General features: G+C 46.1%; 1 protein-coding gene across 1 annotated transcript in view; it reads right to left on the bottom strand.

The window, feature by feature from the left end:
* Positions 1-644, bottom strand: part of SNTN (sentan, cilia apical structure protein) — a 71,618-nt gene extending 70,974 nt beyond the window's left edge. The window contains exon 1 of the mRNA XM_063938835.1: positions 525-644. Coding sequence (XP_063794905.1) covers positions 525-535 — 11 coding nt within the window. The 5' untranslated portion in view covers positions 536-644. The remainder of the gene's footprint in view (positions 1-524) is intronic.
* Positions 645-21,811: the final 21,167 nt, after the last annotated feature.

The raw sequence follows: 21,811 nt of genomic DNA, 5'->3' as shown, positions 1-21,811 counted from the left end.
GAGCGCATCTATTCTCCCTCCTGGGGGGTCATGGACCCACAAGAGGTAAAACAGCTGTCGGTATGTTGGCGGTCGGGATTCCGGCGCCGGTATGCTGGTCGTCGGGAGCCCAGCCGCCGGCAAACTGAAGACAACCCGGCCAAACAGTTGACCCATGCAAGGTATGGAAGTAAGCAGAACAATAAATAGATATATATGGAAAGATACAGTGATATATACATATATATATATATATATATATATATATATATATATATATAAATACTGTGTGGATAAACTGAAATATTTTTGTTACAAATAATGGCCCTTTTCACAGTTATTTCAAAATAGCCACTCATTTTTTTGCCTTAATTCTCTGTATAATCTCCCATTCATGAATACAGATTAGGTATTTGACATTAGTCGTGACTGAGGTTCCTGCTGGGAATGAAACATTGAATTAGTTCTGTGAGTGCCTACAAATAAGAATACTGAGCAGTACTGTATGAGCAGTCCCCACAATAATGTATAATTCCCTATATTACCTCTTTGGCATGTTGGAACGAAGGACGAAGCTTTCTCTAGGGTCTACAGTATATTCTTGCACTTGCAGTAAGAGAATAATTCATAAGTGATCCTCGCCCTACAAGTGTTTTCTGGCACATTTTTGTTGACTGCATAATTTTGCTAAGCAACTTCGGATGCAAGCTGCACTGATCAAACAAGGTGCACCGAGCATGAATTATATTTAACAAGTGTGGCTAATGTTTATTCAGGTCTCTTTATGAAATGAGACAGTGTTACGCAATGTCTGCATTTTATTACAATATTTACCAATACTTTGAATGACTGGTAATGAATGTACCTATTGTTGTTTATGAATATAATATGATTGAGAATTAAATTCATTGCAGCTCAAGTCATGCCGTATTACTTTGAGGATCAATTGTCTTTGGTCTTAAGCAGCTGCTGGCCTATTATATAAGTTCTGTGTTTATTCATTTACAGTAAACAAAAAGGTATAGAGCATGTTTATTGAATAACTAAGTATACAGATGTGGATAAAACCACAGGGAACCAGCGCTCAAACCCTATTTGTAGTGGTGAATGATACGGTTATAAAGTGAAGCTAAAATCAATAATGAAAAAGCAGGTAATATACTTAAGGTTGTTTATTCTAAGATGCTGAGATACTTTCTTTCCCAACAGGTATAAATTCGGTTTAAAAGTCAATCAGTGATTGGGGCACGCTCCTGGTTTGAGCTTAAATTCTGAAGTGCAAGGTTCAATTGAAAGAACAAATGCTGTAATCTTTGTAAAGTCGAGAAAAAGAAAAAGAAAAAATGCCACAAAAAAATATTAATGATAATATGTACTAAAGTCCAAACGGTTTACAAGTCTATACAGACAGCGGCGTCCCGCTAATCTGTGCTCTGAAGTGAAGGATTCTCTTGTGAAGTGATGAACAGTTGACAGCGGTAGTGTATGCTTTGGTTAGAGTGGAGAATAAGGACCCTGGACTGGCGCTATTCCTCCTGCAGCACGTCCCACAGTAGAGCGCCCGAATCAGGCCCGCTCTGTGGGGCCGCTGACCTGGGGTGTGCGCCTGTCACAGAGGCGAAGTGGACCCGGCCGGGGCTCTCCGAGCGGCTGGCCGCGCCTCTCCTCCTCCTACAGGGACTTACCTTCTCCCTTCCCCTCCGCCTTCCACTCTCCTCTGTCTCGGGCTTCTTCCGTCGCCTGGCAACCGGTTGCTTCCGGAACTCCGGATCACGTGACCGGATGGTTTGCGGAAAGGATTAGCAGTACTGTCCTTCTTTGTAGTGAATATTCGTCCTCAGTCCAATGTAGTATAGATGGGTAGCTCCAACGCGTTTCGACCTGTTAGGGTCTTCCTGTTAGGCACTTCAGAATTTAAGCTCAAACCAGGAGCGTGCCCCAATCACTGATTGACTTTTAAACCGAATTTATACCTGTTGGGAAAGAAAGTATCTCAGCATCTTAGAATAAACAACCTTAAGTATATTACCTGCTTTTTCATTATTGATTTTAGCTTCACTTTATAACCGTATCATTCACCACTACAAATAGGGTTTGAGCGCTGGTTCCCTGTGGTTTTATCCACATCTGTATACTTACCATTTAAGGGGGGGTGGGACACCCCTCATTACCAGCAGCACAGCCCGCCTCAGATTAACACCTCAGTGCGCAGAGAACCCATTTCTGTATTATTGAATAACTAGTTACCAGCCCGTCAAAATGACAGAACAACATAACAGTAATGTCAGCGCCGGAAACTGTGCGCACCAGACTGGAGGAAAACCTGGATAGCTCCGTTGGGTGCCATCTAGTGACCATCAGCATGCAAAACACTTGAATTCCCCCCATAGAGGTGAGGAGCAGTGTTAGTCTTTCAATATATAGGATATTTGCGCATGCCCTCCAAAGATTGGTGTTTTCGGGGGGTACCCACAAATATCAACGGATCCCCTGGATGCACCTCCGATATCTGCTACAGTTCCTCCATCTCCCAGAGCAGAAGTTTTCCCCATAGGTTTCTTTGGGGTCTGCTAGGCATGTCGGAATTACCAGGATCTAAAATAAGAAGCCTGTTGTAGCCAGGTTCCAATGTATAGATAGACAGTGTCTAGATAGTCAATAGGTCGACACCATATGGTCAACATGCATTAGGTCGACATGGTCAAAAGGTCGACATGGTCAAAAGGCCAACAGGTGAAAGGTATGTTTCAAAAGGTTGACATGACAATGATCAAAACATATGTTGTTTTTTTTTGGGGGGGGGGGGGTTTCACATATTTTTCAACTTTTGCTTGATTTACCATCCACAGGGACTGCGACTGGTAATAGTAACCTTGCAGCAAGTGAAGCGAGTCTGCGAGGGTATACATTTCCACTAATTGTGGTCACATATGATGACACATAGAAAATGACACCCCAAAATTTTTTTACAAATTGTGTTGACCATTTTTGTGTTGACCATTTCCAAGTTGACCTTTTGAACCTGTTCACTTTTTTGTATTGTCTGAAGCAGAAAGTAAAGTGATTGCGGAAGCAAACACTTAATTTCTACTGATCGCCAAGATGGGCTCTAATCATATATTGCCTTATCAGGGTTCCAGTCTATGTGTTGACATTCAGAGTGTTGACATAAAAAATGATGACACCAGAATGTTGACATATTTAGAATATCAACAGATAATCTGTCAACATCCACAATGTTGAATTTGACATACTAACAGATTCTCAAAAATCTCACCATATTTCCCTCGTTTTTCCATGACTGCGCCATACTCATTGTGGGCGGACACATGCAAATTCAGTGTGGTGTGGCAGAAATTTGGTTACTTGAACAAAAATTGCTTAGTGTGTAGCTCAGATATTGAAATCTTCAATTTAGTGAAAAATTACCCTGATTGCTGGGTCGACCCATAAAATCTGACAGTGTGTACCCAGCTTTATGCAGCAATTAGGGTTGGGGAAAGGATTAGGCTGCAATTAGGGTTAGAGTTCGACTACAAATCGGGTTAGAGTTAGGCTGCAATTAGGGAGTTAGACTGCAATTAGGGTTAGAGTTGGCCTGCAATTAGGGAGTTAGACTGCAATTAGGGTTAGAGTTAGGCTGCAATTAGGGTTAGAGTTAAGGTCCATACACACTTAACGATAAAATGAGCGACGTCGCTCATTTTCCCCCTCCTTGAACGACGTCGCTCATTTTATCATCAAGTGTGTATGCCGCCAGCGACGACCGATAGGGCATGCATGAAGGATGTGGACTGTCGTCCACGACCTTCATGCAGGGCTGGCGGGGGCGTGACGTCACTGAGCGATATGAGCGGTCATATCGCTCAGTGCGTACAGGCGGCCGCCGACCGGCCGGCCCGGGAGGGGGAAACGTTAGACGATGTCGCTCACAGAGCGACATCGTCTAATGTGTATGGGCCTTTAGGCTGCAATTAGGGAGTTAGACTGCAATTAGGGTTACAGTTGGGCTGCAATTAGGGAGTTAGACTGCAATTAGGGTTAGAGTTGGGCTGCAATTAGGGAGTTAGACTGCAATTAGGGTTAGAGTTAGGCTGCAATTAGGGAATTAGGCTGCAATTAAGGTTAGAGTTAGGCTGCAATTAGGGAGGTAGACTGTAATTAGGGTTATAGTTAGGCTGCAATCAGGCCCGGCGCTACCCGCTCAGCGAAGGGATGCAGTGCAGGGAGGCGCTGGGAGGGAGAGGCGCTTACCCTGCTTTGCATCCCTTCCCTGCTGCGCCGTCCTGACCCCACTGCTGCTGCTGCTGCCAGCTGCTGTGCGGCGCTGGCAGCATGAAAAGCCCAGTCCCCCCTTCCCCTCACCTGTGTGTCAGTGGCAGAGTGGCTCGGCTCGGTACATATCAAAGGAGGGGGCGGAGCTACACGGACCGGAATGGGCGGAGCTAAACGATACAGAGGGGGCGGAGCTACACGGACCAGGCTGCTGCAGTGCTGTACTGAGGGAGACAGTGGCTTAGGTAAGTGGAGGGTGACAGAGAAATGTGTGTGTGTGTGTGTGTGTGTGTATATATATATATGGTGGGTGTGTATGTGTGTCTATATGTGTGAATTGTGTGTGCGCGCGCACGTGCTTTATAGAGATGAGCGGGTTCGGTTCCTCGGAAACCGAACCCGCCCGAACTTCATGTTTTTTTACACGGGTCCGAGCGACTCGGATCTTCCCGCCTTGCTCGGTTAACCCGAGCGCGCCCGAACGTCATCATCCCGCTGTCGGATTCTCGCGAGGCTCGGATTCTATCGCGAGACTCGGATTCTATATAAGGAGCCGCGCGTCGCCGCCATTTTCACACGTGCATTGAGATTCATAGGGAGAGGACGTGGCTGGCGTCCTCTCCGTTTATAGAGAAGAGAGTGAGACTAGAGTAGAGAGAGACACAGTAGTAATTTTGGGGAGCATTAGGAGGAGTACTTTAGGAGGAGTACTACTACTTGCTGAAGTGATAGATAGATAGATAGTGTGACTGTATAATGTATATCTGACTTGTGGGGGAGACACTGACAGTGGGGAGCAGTTAGAGTCTGAGAGCAGGACTCAGGAGTACATATAACGTACAGTGCACACTTTTGCTGCCAGAGTGCCACACTGCCATTGTGACCACACTGACCACCAGTATAATATATATTGTGATTGTCTGCTTAGGAGTACTACTTGCAAGTTGCTGATAGTGTGACCAGTGACCTGACCACCAGTTTAATAATCACCACCAGTTTAATATATATAATATATATATATATAATTGTATATAATATATATATAATATTGTATACCACCTACCCGTTTTTGTTTTTTTTCTTTCTTCTTCTTTATACATACTACTATAGTAGCTTACTGTAGCAGTCTGCGGTGCTGCTGAGCTGACAGTGTCCAGCAGGTCCGTCATCAGTCATTACATGATAAATATATATTATATACCTGTCCGGCTGCAGTACTAGTGATATTATATATATATATATTGATTTCATCTCATTATCATCCAGTCTATATTAGCAGCAGACACAGTACGGTAGTCCACGGCTGTAGCTACCTCTGTGTCGGCAGTCGCTGGTCCATCCATAATTGTATACCACCTACCCGTGGTTTTTTTTTTTCTTTCTTCTTTATACATACTACTATAGTAGCTTACTGTAGCAGTCTGCGGTGCTGCTGAGCTGACAGTGTCCAGCAGGTCCGTCATCAGTCATTAGTACATAATAAATATATATTATATACCTGTCCGGCTGCAGTACTAGTGTGATATTATATATATATATATATATATATATTGATTTCATCTCATTATCATCCAGTCTATATTAGCAGCAGACACAGTACGGTAGTCCACGGCTGTAGCTACCTCTGTGTCGGCAGTCGCTGGTCCATCCATAATTGTATACCACCTACCCGTGTTTTTTTTTTTTTCTTTCTTCTTGATACATACTACTATAGTAGCTTACTGTAGCAGTCTGCGGTGCTGCTGAGCTGACAGTGTCCAGCAGGTCCGTCATCAGTCATTAGTACATAATAAATATATATTATATACCTGTCCGGCTGCAGTACTAGTGTGATATTATATATATATATATATTGATTTCATCTCATTATCATCCAGTCTATATTAGCAGCAGACACAGTACGGTAGTCCACGGCTATAGCTACCTCTGTGTCGGCAGTCGCTGGTCCATCCATAATTGTATACCACCTACCCGTGTTTTTTTTTTCTTTCTTCTTGATACATACTACTATAGTAGCTTACTGTAGCAGTCTGCGGTGCTGCTGAGCTGACAGTGTCCAGCAGGTCCGTCATCAGTCATTAGTACATAATAAATATATATTATATACCTGTCCGGCTGCAGTACTAGTGATATTATATATATATATATATATATATTGATTTCATCTCATTATCATCCAGTCTATATTAGCAGCAGACACAGTACGGTAGTCCACGGCTGTAGCTACCTCTGTGTCGGCAGTCGCTGGTCCATCCATAATTGTATACCACCTACCCGTGGTTTTTTTTCTTTCTTTCTTCTTTATACATACTACTATAGTAGCTTACTGTAGCAGTCTGCGGTGCTGCTGAGCTGACAGTGTCCAGCAGGTCCGTCATCAGTCATTAGTACGTAATAAATATATATTATATACCTGTCCGGCTGCAGTACTAGTGTGATATTATATATATATATATTGATTTCATCTCATTATCATCCAGTCTATATTAGCAGCAGACACAGTACGGTAGTCCACGGCTGTAGCTACCTCTGTGTCGGCAGTCGCTGGTCCATCCATAATTGTATACCACCTACCCGTGGTTTTTTTCTTTCTTTCTTCTTTATACATACTACTATAGTAGCTTACTGTAGCAGTCTGCGGTGCTGCTGAGCTGACAGTGTCCAGCAGGTCCGTCATCAGTCATTAGTACATAATAAATATAGCTACCTGTCCGGCTGCAGTACTAGTGTGATATAATATATATTGATTTCATCTCATTATCATCCAGTCTATATTAGCAGCAGACACAGTACGGTAGTCCACGGCTGTAGCTACCTCTGTGTCTTTTAGTTGTGCCTATTAAAATATGGAGAACAAAAATGTTGAGGTTCCAAAATTAGGGAAAGATCAAGATCCACTTCCACCTCGTGCTGAAGCTGCTGCCACTAGTCATGGCCGAGACGATGAAATGCCAGCAACGTCGTCTGCCAAGGCCGATGCCCAATGTCATAGTACAGAGCATGTAAAATCCAAAACACCAAATATCAGTAAAAAAAGGACTCCAAAATCTAAAATAAAATTGTCGGAGGAGAAGCGTAAACTTGCCAATATGCCATTTACCACACGGAGTGGCAAGGAACGGCTGAGGCCCTGGCCTATGTTCATGGCTAGTGGTTCAGCTTCACATGAGGATGGAAGCACTCAGCCTCTCGCTAGAAAACTGAAAAGACTCAAGCTGGCAAAAGCACCGCAAAGAACTGTGCGTTCTTCGAAATCCCAAATCCACAAGGAGAGTCCAATTGTGTCGGTTGCGATGCCTGACCTTCCCAACACTGGACGTGAAGAGCATGCGCCTTCCACCATTTGCACGCCCCCTGCAAGTGCTGGAAGGAGCACCCGCAGTCCAGTTCCTGATAGTCAGATTGAAGATGTCAGTGTTGAAGTACACCAGGATGAGGAGGATATGGGTGTTGCTGGCGCTGGGGAGGAAATTGACAAGGAGGATTCTGATGGTGAGGTGGTTTGTTTAAGTCAGGCACCCGGGGAGACACCTGTTGTCCGTGGGAGGAATAGGGCCGTTGACATGCCTGGTGAAAATACCAAAAAAATCAGCTCTTCGGTGTGGAAGTATTTCAACAGAAATGCGGACAACATTTGTCAAGCCGTGTGTTGCCTTTGTCAAGCTGTAATAAGTAGGGGTAAGGACGTTAACCACCTCGGAACATCCTCCCTTATACGTCACCTGCAGCGCATTCATAATAAGTCAGTGACAAGTTCAAAAACTTTGGGCGACAGCGGAAGCAGTCCACTGACCAGTAAATCCCTTCCTCTTGTAACCAAGCTCACGCAAACCACCCCACCAACTCCCTCAGTGTCAATTTCCTCCTTCCCCAGGAATGCCAATAGTCCTGCAGGCCATGTCACTGGCAATTCCGACGAGTCCTCTCCTGCCTGGGATTCCTCCGATGCATCCTTGCGTGTAACGCCTACTGCTGCTGGCGCTGCTGTTGTTGCTGCTGGGAGTCGATGGTCATCCCAGAGGGGAAGTCGTAAGACCACTTTTACTACTTCCACCAAGCAATTGACTGTCCAACAGTCCTTTGCGAGGAAGATGAAATATCACAGCAGTCATCCTGCTGCAAAGCGGATAACTGAGGCCTTGGCATCCTGGGTGGTGAGAAACGTGGTTCCGGTATCCATCATTACTGCAGAGCCAACTAGAGACTTGTTGGAGGTACTGTGTCCCCGGTACCAAATACCATCTAGGTTCCATTTCTCTAGGCAGGCGATACCGAAAATGTACACAGACCTCAGAAAAAGAGTCACCAGTGTCCTAAAAAATGCAGCTGTACCCAATGTCCACTTAACCACGGACATGTGGACAAGTGGAGCAGGGCAGGGTCAGGACTATATGACTGTGACAGCCCACTGGGTAGATGTATGGACTCCCGCCACAAGAACAGCAGCGGCGGCACCAGTAGCAGCATCTCGCAAACGCCAACTCTTTCCTAGGCAGGCTACGCTTTGTATCACCGGTTTCTAGAATACGCACACAGCTGAAAACCTCTTACGGCAACTGAGGAAGATCATCGCGGAATGGCTTACCCCAATTGGACTCTCCTGTGGATTTGTGGCATCGGACAACGCCAGCAATATTGTGTGTGCATTAAATATGGGCAAATTCCAGCACGTCCCATGTTTTGCACATACCTTGAATTTGGTGGTGCAGAATTTTTTAAAAAACGAGAGGGGCGTGCAAGAGATGCTGTCGGTGGCCAGAAGAATTGCGGGACACTTTCGGCGTACAGGCACCACGTACAGAAGACTGGAGCACCACCAAAAACGCCTGAACCTGCCCTGCCATCATCTGAAGCAAGAAGTGGTAACGAGGTGGAATTCAACCCTCTATATGCTTCAGAGGATGGAGGAGCAGCAAAAGCCTATTCAAGCCTATACAATTGAGCACGATATAGGAGGTGGAATGTACCTGTCTCAAGCGCAGTGGAGAATGATTTCAACGTTGTGCAAGGTTCTGCAACCTTTTGAACTTGCCACACGTGAAGTCAGTTCAGACACTGCCAGCCTGAGTCAGGTCATTCCCCTCATCAGGCTTTTGCAGAAGAAGCTGGAGGCATTGAAGGAGGAGCTAAAAGGGAGCGATTCCGCTAGGCATGTGGGACTTGTGGATGGAGCCCTTAATTCGCTTAACAAGGATTCACGGGTGGTCAATCTGTTGAAATCAGAGCACTACATTTTGGCCACCGTGCTCGATCCTAGATTTAAAACCTACCTTGGATCTCTCTTTCCGGCAGACACAAGTCTGCTGGGGTTCAAAGACCTGCTGGTGACAAAATTGTCAAGTCAAGCGGAACGCGACCTGTCAACATCTCCTCCTTCACATTCTCCCGCAACTGGGGGTGCGAGGAAAAGGCTCAGAATTCCGAGCCCACCCGCTGGCGGTGATGCAGGGCAGTCTGGAGCGACTGCTGATGCTGACATCTGGTCCGGACTGAAGGACCTGACAACGATTACGGACATGTCGTCTACTGTCACTGCATATGATTCTGTCACCATTGAAAGAATGGTGGAGGATTATATGAGTGACCGCATCCAAGTAGGCACGTCAGACAGTCCGTACTTATACTGGCAGGAAAAAGAGGCAATTTGGAGCCCCTTGCACAAACTGGCTTTATTCTACCTAAGTTGCCCTCCCACAAGTGTGTACTCCGAAAGAGTGTTTAGTGCCGCCGCTCACCTTGTCAGCAATCGGCGTACGAGGTTACTTCCAGAAAATGTGGAGAAGATGATGTTCATTAAAATTAATTATAATCAATTCCTCCGTGGAGACATTGACCAGCAGCAATTGCCTCCACAAAGTACACAGGGAGCTGAGATGGTGGCTTCCAGTGGGGACGAATTGATAATCTGTGAGGAGCGGGATGTACACGGTGATATATCGGAGGATGATGATGAGGTGGACATCTTGCCTCTGTAGAGCCAGTTTGTGCAAGGAGAGATTAATTGCTTCTTTTTCGGTGGGGGTCCAAACCAACCCGTCATTTCAGTCACAGTCGTGTGGCAGACCCTGTCACTGAAATGATGGGTTGGTTAAAGTGTGCATGTCCTGTTTATACAACATAAGGGTGGGTGGGAGGGCCCAAGGACAATTCCATCTTGCACCTCTTTTTTCTTTCATTTTTATTTGCGTCATGTGCTGTTTGGGGAGTGTTTTTTGGAAGGGCCATCCTGCGTAACACTGCAGTGCCACTCCTAGATGGGCCCGGTGTTTGTGTCGGCCACTAGGGTCGCTTATCTTACTCACACAGCTACCTCATTGCGCCTCTTTTTTTCTTCTTTGCGTCATGTGCTGTTTGGGGAGTGTTTTTTGGAAGGGCCATCCTGCGTGACACTGCAGTGCCACTCCTAGATGGGCCCGGTGTTTGTGTCGGCCACTAGGGTCGCTTATCTTACTCACACAGCTACCTCATTGCGCCTCTTTTTTTCTTCTTTGCATCATGTGCTGTTTGGGGAGTGTTTTTTGGAAGGGCCATCCTGCGTGACACTGCAGTGCCACTCCTAGATGGGCCAGGTGTTTGTGTCGGCCACTAGGGTCGCTTATCTTACTCACACAGCTACCTCATTGCGCCTCTTTTTTTCTTCTTTGCGTCATGTGCTGTTTGGGGAGGGTTTTTTGGAAGGGCCATCCTGCGTGACACTGCAGTGCCACTCCTAGATGGGCCAGGTGTTTGTGTCGGCCACTAGGGTCGCTTATCTTACTCACACAGCTACCTCATTGCGCCTCTTTTTTTCTTCTTTGCGTCATGTGCTGTTTGGGGAGGGTTTTTTGGAAGGGCCATCCTGCGTGACACTGCAGTGCCACTCCTAGATGGGCCCGGTGTTTGTGTCGGCCACTAGGGTCGCTTATCTTACTCACACAGCTACCTCATTGCGCCTCTTTTTTTCTTTGCGTCATGTGCTGTTTGGGGAGTGTTTTTTGGAAGGGCCATCCTGCGTGACACTGCAGTGCCACTCCTAGATGGGCCCGGTGTTTGTGTCGGCCACTAGGGTCGCTTAGCTTAGTCATCCAGCGACCTCGGTGCAAATTTTAGGACTAAAAATAATATTGTGAGGTGTGAGGTATTCAGAATAGACTGAAAATGAGTGGAAATTATGGTTTTTGAGGTTAATAATACTTTGGGATCAAAATGACCCCCAAATTCTATGATTTAAGCTGTTTTTTAGTGTTTTTTGAAAAAAACACCCGAATCCAAAACACACCCGAATCCGACAAAAAAAATTCGGTGAGGTTTTGCCAAAACGCGTTCGAACCCAAAACACGGCCGCGGAACCGAACCCAAAACCAAAACACAAAACCCGAAAAATTTCAAGTGCACATCTCTAGTGCTTTATGGACGCTACTACTGGGGGGGTGCATTACGTGTAAGGACGCAACTACAGGGGGGGCATTACATATAATGACGCTACTACTACAGGGGCGGCATTACGTATAAGGACGCCACTACAGGGGGGGCATTACGTATAACGACGCTACTACTACTGGGGGGGGCATTACATATAAGGACGCCACTACAGGGGGGGCATTACGTATAACGACGCTACTTCTACTGGGGGGGCATCACATGTAAGGACACTACTACTACTGGGGGGGCATCACATGTAAGGACACTACTACTACTGGGAGGGCCATTACGTATAAGGACGCTACTACTACTGGGGGGGTATTATGTACAAGGACACTACTACTACTGGGGGGGCCATTACGTATAAGGACGCTACTACTACTGGGGGTGCACTACGTATAAGCACGCTACTACTACTTGGAGTGCACTACGTATAAGGACGCTACTACTACTGGGGGGCATTACGTATAAGGATGCTACTACTACTGTGGGTGCATTATGTATAAAGACGCTACTACTACTGGGGGGCATTACGTATAAGGATGCTACTACTACTGGGGGGGCCATTATGTGTAAGGACGCTACTACTACTGGAAGGGGCATTATGTATAAGGGCGCTACTACTACTTGGAGTGCACTACGTATAAGGACGCTACTACTACTGGTGGAGGCATTACGTATAAGGACGCTACTACTACTGGGGAGGCATTATGTATAAGGACGCTACTACTACTGGGGGGGGCATTATGCATAAGGACGCTACTACTACGGGTGGGGCATTACGTATAAGATAAATAAGATTGTGCTACATTTTGGCGTAATTTTAAATGGGGGTACTTTTGTGTTGCCATGCCCCTTGTGAGACCACACCCCTTTTCCTGGCGCACGCCAAAGGAATATGGGAGGGCGCAAATTTATAGTTTGCAGGGGGGCGCCGAACACCCTAGCACCGGCCCTGGCTGCAATTCGGATTATAGTTAGGCTGCAATTAGGGTTAGAGTTAGGCTGCAATTAGGGAGTTAGGCTGCAATTAAGGTTAGAGTTAGGCTGCAATTAGGGTTAGAGTTAGACTACAATTAGGGTTACAGTTAGGCTGCAATTAGGGTTAGACTTAGGCTGTAATTTGGGTTAGACTTAAGGCCCGTACACACTGGTCGATGTATCGGCCGTTCTCTTGAACGGCCGATACATCGCGGGACCGTCGGCCAGTGTGTACAGGCGATACGTCTGTGAACTCCGTCGTTCACAGACGTATCGCGTCGGCCGCGCAGCACAGCCGACAGCCAATATATCTAACGATATATTGGCGCGTCGCTGTGTGTGTACGGGGCGGTCGTCCGACCGCCCGTACACATGCTGCGGCGGCCGGCGGTGATTGACAGGTGAACTGGGCGGGCGCGAGCGCCCGCCCGCCCAGTTCATGACGTCAGTCCCCCGACGGATCGGGCTGTGTGTATGCACAGCACACTGCCCGATCCGTACATAGATATATCTGCAGATCAATTGATCTGCAGATATATCTAATAGTGTGTACCCACCTTTAGGCTGTAATTAGGGTTAGAGACAGGGTTAGGCTGCAGTTAGGGTTAGAGACAGGGTTAGGCTGCAGTTAGGGTTAGAGGTAGGGTTAGTTAGGGTTAGAGGTAGGGTTAGGCTGCAGTTAGGGTTAGAGGTAGGGTTAGGCTGCAGTTAGGGTTAGAGGTAGGGTTAGTTAGGGTTAGAGGTAGGGTTAGGCTGCAGTTAGGGTTAGAGGTAGGGTTAGTTAGGGTTAGAGGTAGGGTTAGGCTGCAGTTAGGGTTAGAGGTAGGGTTAGTTAGGGTTAGAGGTAGGGTTAGGCTGCAGTTAGGGTTAGAGATAGGGTTAGTTAGGGTTAGAGGTAGGGTTAGGCTGCAGTTAGGGTTAGAGATTGGGTTAGGCTGCAGTTAGGGTTAGAGATAGGGTTAGGCTGCAGTTAGGGTTAGAGATTGGGTTAGGCTGCAGTTAGGGTTAGAGACAGGGTTAGGCTGCAGTTAGGGTTAGAGATAGGGTTAGGCTGCAGTTAGGGTTAGAGATTGGGCTAGGCCGAAATTAGGGTTGTAGTTGGAGAAGTGCGGCAGGCACTTTTCGTGTTTTGTGTTTTGGTTCTAATTCCCACCTCGTGTTTTGTTTTTGGCTTGGTTTTGCCAAAACCACCCTTTCGTGTTTTAGTTTTAGTTTTGGTTTTGAATCTGGATGATTTTTGAAAAAAAAAAACACCATAAAAACAGTTAAAACCACAGAATTTGGGGGTAATTTTGCTCCTACGGTATTATAAACCTCAATAACATTCATTTCCACTCATTTCCAGTCTATTCTGAACTCCTCACAATATTGTTTTTAGGCCAAAAGGTTGCACTGAGGTGGCTGTATGACTAAGCTAAAAGACACAAGTGTGCGGCACAAAAACCTGGCCCATCTAGAAGTGGCACTGCAGTGTCAGACAGGATGGCACTTAAAAAAACTAGGCCCCAAACAGCACATGATGCAAAGAAGAAAAAGAGGTGCAAGATGGAATTGTCCTTGGGCCCTCCCATCCACCCTTATGTTGTATAAACAGGACATGCACACTTTAACAAACCAATCATTTTAGCGACAGGGTCTGCCACACGACTGTGGCTGAAATTACTGCTTCTTTTTTGGTGGGGGCCCAAACAAACCAATCAATCTCTCTTTGCACAAACTGGCTCTACAGAGGCAAGATGTTGACCTCATCCTCATCCTCCGATTCCTCACCCCTTCCAGTGTGTACATCCTTCTCCTCACAGAGTATTAATTCGTCCCCATTGGAATCCACCATCACAGGGCCCTGTGTACTTTCTGGAGGCAATTGCTGGTCAAGATCTTCCCGGAGGAATTTATAATTCATTTTGATGAACATCATCTTCTCCACATTTACTGGAAGTAACCTCCTACGTCGATCGCTGACAAGGTTACCGGCTGCACTAAACAGTCTTTCGGAGTACACACTGGAGGGGGGGAGGCAACTTAGGTAAAATAAAGCCAGTTTGTGTAAGGGCCTCCAAATTGCCTCTATTTCCTGCCAGTATAAGTACGGACTGTCTGACATGCCTAATTGGATGCTGTCACTCATATAATCCTCCACCATTCTTTCAATGGTGACAGAATCATATGCAGTGACAGCAGACATGTCAGTAATCGTTGGCAGGTCCTTCAGTCCGGACCAGATGTCAGCACTCGCTCCTGACTGCCCTGCATCACCGTCAGTGGGTGGGCTAGGAAATCTTATTCTTTTCCTCGCAGTGCCAGTTGCGGGAGAAAATGAAGGAGGAGCTGTTGACGGGTCACGTTCCTCTTGAGTTGGCAATTTTCTCACCAACAGGTCTTTGAACCTTTCGGAAAGAGAGATACAACATAGGCTTTAAACCTAGGATCGAGCACGGTGGCCAAAATGTAGTGCTCTGATTTCAACAGATTGACCACCCTTGAACCCTGGCAAAGCGAATGAAGAGCTCCATCCACAAGTCCCACGTACTTCGCGGAATCACTCTGTCTTAGCTCATCCTTCAATTTATCTAGCTGCTTCTGCAAAAGCCTGATGAGGGGAATGACCTGACTCAAGCTGGCAGTGTCTGAACTGACTTCACGTGTGGCAAAGTTCGAAGGGTTGGAGAACCTTGCACAAGACGGAAATCATTCTCCACTGCGCTTGAGTCAGGTGCATTCCCCCTCCTTTGCCTATATCGTAGGTGGATGTATAGGCTTGAATGGCCTTTTGCTGCTCCTCCATCCTCTGAAGCATATAGAGTGTTGAATTCCACCTCGTTACCACCTCTTGCTTCAGGTGATGGCAGGGCAGGTTCAGGAGTGTTTGATGGCGCTCCAGTGTTTGGCACGCGGTGGCTGAATACCGAAAGTGGCCCGCAATTTTTTGGGCCACCGACAGCATCTCCTGCATGCCCGTCATTTTTAAAAAAATTCTGCACCACCAAATTAATTGTATGTGCAAAACATGGGACGTGCTGGAATTTGTCCAGATGTAATGCACACACAATATTGATGGCGTTGTCCAATATCACAAATCCCCAGGAGAGTCTAATTGGGGTAAGCCATTGTGCAATGATGTCCCTCAGTTTCTGTAAAAGGTTGTCAGCGGTGTGCCTCTTACAGAAAGCGGTGATACATAGCGTAGCCTGCCTAGGAACAAGTTGGCGTTTGCGAGATGCTGCTACTCGTGCTGCTGCTGTTGTTGTTGCAGGAGGCCATACATCTACCTAGTGGACTGTCACAGTCATATAGTCCTTAGTCTGCCCTGCTCCACTTGTCCCCATGTCCGTGGTTAAGTGGACAGTGGGTACATCTGCATTTTTTAGGACACTGAGGACACTTTTTCTGACGTCTCTGTACATTCTCGATATCGCCTGCCTAGTAAAGTGGAACCTAGATGGGATTTGATACCAAGGACACAGTACCTCAAAGAATTCTCTAAGTCCCACTGAACTAATGGCGGATACCGGACGCACGTCTAACACCAGCGTAGCTGTCATGGCCTCAGTAATCCACTTTGCAACAGGATGACTGCTGTCATACAGTATTTCATCTTCCTCACAAAAGACTGTTGGACAGTCAATTGCTTAGTTGAAGTAGTACATGTGGTCTTCTGACTTCCCCGCTGGGATGACGATCGACTCCCAGCAGCAACAACAACAACAACAGCAACAGCAGGCGTACCACACAAGGATCCTCCGGAGGAATCCCGGTTAGGAGAGGACTCCTCAGTCTTACCAGTGACATGGCCTGCAGGACTACTGACGTTCCTGACTGAGGAGGAAGTTGACGTTGAAGGAGTTGGTGGTGTGGCTTGCAGAAGCTTGGGTCAAGAGGAAGAAGGGATTTAGGTGTCAGTGGACTGCTTACGCTCTTACCCAAAGTTTCACAACTTGACACTGACTTCTGATGAATGCGCTGCAGGTGACGTATAAGGGAAGATGTTTCTAGGTGGTTAATGTCCTTACCCCTACTTATTACAGATTGACAGAGGCAACACATGGCTTGACACCTGTTGTCCGGATTTGTGGAGAAATAATTCCACACTGAAGAGGTGGCTTTTTGGTATTTTGCCCAGGCATCACAATGGGCTTCTTCATCCAAGGACAACAGGTGTCTCCCCCTGTGCCTCATTTAAACAAACCACATCACCATCAGAATTCTCATCGACAACTTCCTCCTCAGCGCCAGCAACACCCATATCCTCATCCTGGTGTACTTCAACAGTGACATCTTCAATTTGAATATTCAGAAACTGGACTGTGGGTGCTACTTCCAGCACTTGCAGGGGGCGTGCAAATGGTGGAAGGAGCCACCTCTTCCCGTCCAGTGTTGGGAAGGTCAGGCATTGCAACCGCCGACACACTTGTACTCTCCTTGGGGATTTGTGATACCATCTTAGAACGCACAGTTCTTTGCTGTGCTTTTTCCAGCTTAACTCTTATCATTTTTCTAGTGGGAGGATGAGGGCTTCCATCGTCATGTGAAGCTGAACCACTAGTCATGAACATAGGTCAGGGCCTTAGCCGTTCCTTGCCACTCTGTGTCATAAGTGGCATATTGGCAAGTTTACGTTTCTCCTCAGACCATTTCAATTTCTTTTTTTGGATCTTTTTACTGAACTTTGGCTTCTTGGATTTTACGTGCCCTGTACTATCACATTGGGCATCGGCCTTGGCAGACGACGTTGATGGCATTTCATCGTCTATGTCATGACTAGTGGCAGCAGCTTCAGCACTAGGAAGAAGTGGTTCTTGATCTTTCTGTATTTTATCCTCCATTATTTTTCTGGAGTTATATAACAATATGCGGTACAGGAGGGCGTACTTCTACACCACACAGGGCAAACCCTATGAAAATTAATTGGATTAAATACTAATAACTCCTTTATTTGGAGTATATAATATACAGCACAGGACAGCACCACTGAACTTATATGGCAGCACCACTGGACTGGACTTATACGGCATTATATGGACTTATATGGAATTATATGCAGGATCACTGGATTTATACGCCAGTACCACTGGAATTATACAGCAGGATCACTGGATTTATACGCCAGTACCACTGGAATTATACGGCAGGATCACTGGATTTATACGGCAATACCGCTGGACATATACGGCAGTATCAATGGACATATACGGCAGTATTACTGGACATATACGGCAGTACCACTGGACATATACGGCAGTATCACTGGACTGGATTTATACACCAGTACCACTGGAATTATACGTCATGGTCACTGGAATTATACGGCAGAATCACTGGAATTATACGGCAGTACTACTGGATTTACACAGCAGTACCACTGGACATATATACGGCAGTATCACAGGACTGGATTTATATGCCAGTACCACTGGACTTATACGGCAGGATCACTGGATTTATACGTCAGGATTACTGGATTTATACGCCAGTACCACTGTAATTATATGGCAGGATCACTGTAATTATACGGCAGGATCACTGGATTTATACGGCAATTCCGCTGGACATATACGGCAGTATCAATGGACATATACGGCAGTACCACTGGACATATACGGCAGTATCACTGGACTGGATTTATACGCCAGTACCACTGGAATTATACGGCAGTATCACTGGATTTATACGCCAGTACCACTGTAATTATACAGCAGGATCACTGGAATTATACGGCAGGATCACTGGATTTATACGCCAGTGCCACCGGAATTATACTTCAGGATCAATGGACTTATATGGCAGGATCACTGCAATTATACGGAAGGATCACTGGAATTATAAGGCAGGATCACTGGAATTAGACGGCAGGATCACTGGATTTATACACCAGTACCAGTGGAATTATATGGCAGGATCACTGGATTTATACGCCAGTGCCACCGGAATTATACGGCAGGATCACTGGATTTATACACCAGTACCAGTGGAAGTATATGGCAGGATCACTGGATTTATACACCAGTACCAGTGGAATTATATGGCAGGATCACTGGATTTATACGCCAGTGCCACCGGAATTAGACGGCAGGATCACTGGATTTATACACCAGTACCAGTGGAAGTATATGGCAGGATCACTGGATTTATACGCCAGTGCCACCGAAATTATACGGCAGGATCAATGGACTTATATGGCAGGATCACTGCAATTATACGGAAGGATCACTGGAATTATAAGGCAGGATCACTGGAATTAGATGGCAGGATCACTGGACTTATACGCCAGTACCAGTGGAATTATATGGCAGGATCACTGGATTTATACAGCAGTACCGCTGGACATATACGGCAGTATCAATGGACATATACAGCAGTATCATTGGGCATATACGGCAGTACCACTGGACATATACGGCAGTATCAGTGGACTGGACTTATACACCAGTACCACTGGAATTATATGGCAGGATCACTGGATTTATACGCCAGTGCCACTGGAATTATACGGCAGGATCACTGGAATTATATGGCAGGATCACTGGACTTATACGCCAGTACCACTGGAATTATACGGCAGGATCATTGGAATTATACGGCAGGATCACTGGATTTATTCGGCAGTACCGCTGGACATATATACGGCAGTATCAATGGACATATACGGCAGTATCATTGGACATATACGGCAGTACCACTGGACATATACGGCAGTATCAGTGGACTGGATTTATACACCAGTACCACTGGAATTATACGGCAGGATCACTGGATTTATACGCCAGTGCCACTGGTATTATACGGCAGGATCACTGGAATTATACGGCAGGATCACTGGAATTATACGGCAGTACCACTGGACATATACAGCAGCACAGGGACACCAACACTGGACTGATGCAGGACAACACAGCACCACTGCAATGGACTGGACTTACACAGCAGTACTGGACATATGGCAGCAGGGGACACCACCACTGTGACTATACTGATGCAGCACAACACACCACTGTGACTGGACTGATGCAGCACAAGACACCACCACTGGACTGATGCAGCACAACACAGCACCACTGGACTGGATTTATTCAGCAGCACTGGACATGTGCAGCAGAGGACACCACCACTGTGACTGGACTGATGCAGCACAAGACACTAACACTGAACTGATGCAGGACACTGAGGACGGAGACAAGTCCTCTCTCTACACTCTCCAATGCCGGAGTGAAAATGGCGGCGATGCGCGGCAGCTTATATGGAATCCGAACCCTGCGAGAATCCAACAGCAGGATGATGACGTTTTGCCTCGTTCTGGTTTCCGGGTCAGGCGGGAAAAACCGGGCTCGGTTAGTGAAGTCCGGTAGGGTTCGGTTCTCTGAGAACCGAACCCGCTCATCTCTAGTTGTAGTTAGGGTTAGGCTGCAATTAGGGATATGGTTAGCTTTAAGATAAAATAGTACTTCATAGTGTTGACATTGTGAAAATGACATTATGGACATATGTTGACATTTTGAACATGTTGACATTATGGTGTCGAAATATTGAACGTGAACTTTCTACATATTGATATATTATACCCAACCCCTTTATCATGCTGGTTCCCATCTGTGCTTATTTTAATCCATTTATATCAAAGGCATACTGTAACTGATTCATTGTGTTGTCTTTGGATAAAACAAAATTAACATAACGAAAAAGGGGAAAACTTCTTTTGTTTTATTAACTAGCCCATGGCAATCCCGCTGTCCGTGAGATGGTGTTCCACAGTGTAAAATGCTAAAGCTTTCTGAACATAAGTGGGACATACTGTATGGGATTTAAATAGGAATTACTGTAATCAGAACCGTCAAAACATCTAGCGGGTCCAGGTACTTGGTGCATTGCCACAGGAGGGAGAACAGCTATGCCCTCTCGTTCAGTACTTACCAAAATTGGTGGGCATGGTCATGGCATAGCACTCTTCCCAGAGCCCAGGTAATCCTTACCAGGCACTGGCCGGCAACTTTCAGCCTGGGGGCCAGAAATACGTTTTTGGCCTAGGCTATTCTACCAGTGCATTAAATTAGTGATCCATATGCAATACAGGGACTATTTTAGTGACCATGATAAATCATAATAATTATAAAAAATGTACTTGGTAAAGTCCTACCTTAATGTAGAAAAAATTGCTGATGTTGCATAAAAAATTATCTATTCTACTACATGGATACTGACAATTTGAAAGCAAAACATGATCTCCTTGGGTGTGGTTCATCAATGTCGACCTAGCACATGTCGACCTAGAAACCCTGTCGACCTTCCATCCATGTCGATCTAGTGACTGTCAACCTATAGTGGTCGACCTAGACAGTGTCGATCTTCAGACCGGATCCCATCTCCTTATATTACTTATACACAGTGTGCAGACATCATCCCAGTCACCCCCATAGCATGCAGACAGCATCCTAGTCACAGCCATAGCATGCAGACATCATCCTAGTCATTGCCACAGTGCTCAGACAGCATCCAAATCACCGCCATTGCATGCATGCAGTGTCCCAATTGCCACCATAGCAAGCAGACAGCATTAAAGTAGCTGCTACAGCGCTCAGACAGAATCCCAATTACTGCCATACAGTATATCAGGGATAGAATCGCAGTGACTGCCATATTGCACATTCTGCATCCCAGTTACCATATTGCATATAAATATACAGTATATATGTGAGCAGGGCTGCCATCAGAAATTGTGGTGGCCGGGACTGACAAAATAGACAGGGCCCCCACTCCATCCCTATGTGATGTCACACATCATGATGTTACATATAGGGGGAGCACAATGCAGGAACGATTCACAAAGATGATGCGCAGATAGGGCTTGTTTTAAGCCCTCCCTGTACATCAACCCGCTGTTGTTGCACAGCCTGTGCAACTCTCCGGGCATTGGCTGTAGGAGCCAGAGGTGGGCCCCCCTCTCTATAAGGGCCTGGAACTCGAGTCCCCACAGTTCCCCCCGATGGCTGCCCTGTGTGTGACTACAATACTACATACTGCAACAAAAACATATTAAATAGTTTACAAGACTTAATATTACAGAGTGGAATACACACCTACACACTACACACCTTTGGGGAAAAGGCAAGATGGCTTGCAATACACTTTGGTAAACTTTGGAGGAAATATATGAAACCTTCTAAAGAGTGGAGGAGCAACCAAT

This window comes from Pseudophryne corroboree, chromosome 9, assembly GCF_028390025.1.
Source record: "Pseudophryne corroboree isolate aPseCor3 chromosome 9, aPseCor3.hap2, whole genome shotgun sequence".
Lineage (NCBI taxonomy): Eukaryota > Metazoa > Chordata > Amphibia > Anura > Myobatrachidae > Pseudophryne > Pseudophryne corroboree.
Note: the sequence above shows the minus strand (reverse complement) of the source record. Positions and strands in the feature narration are given on the sequence as shown.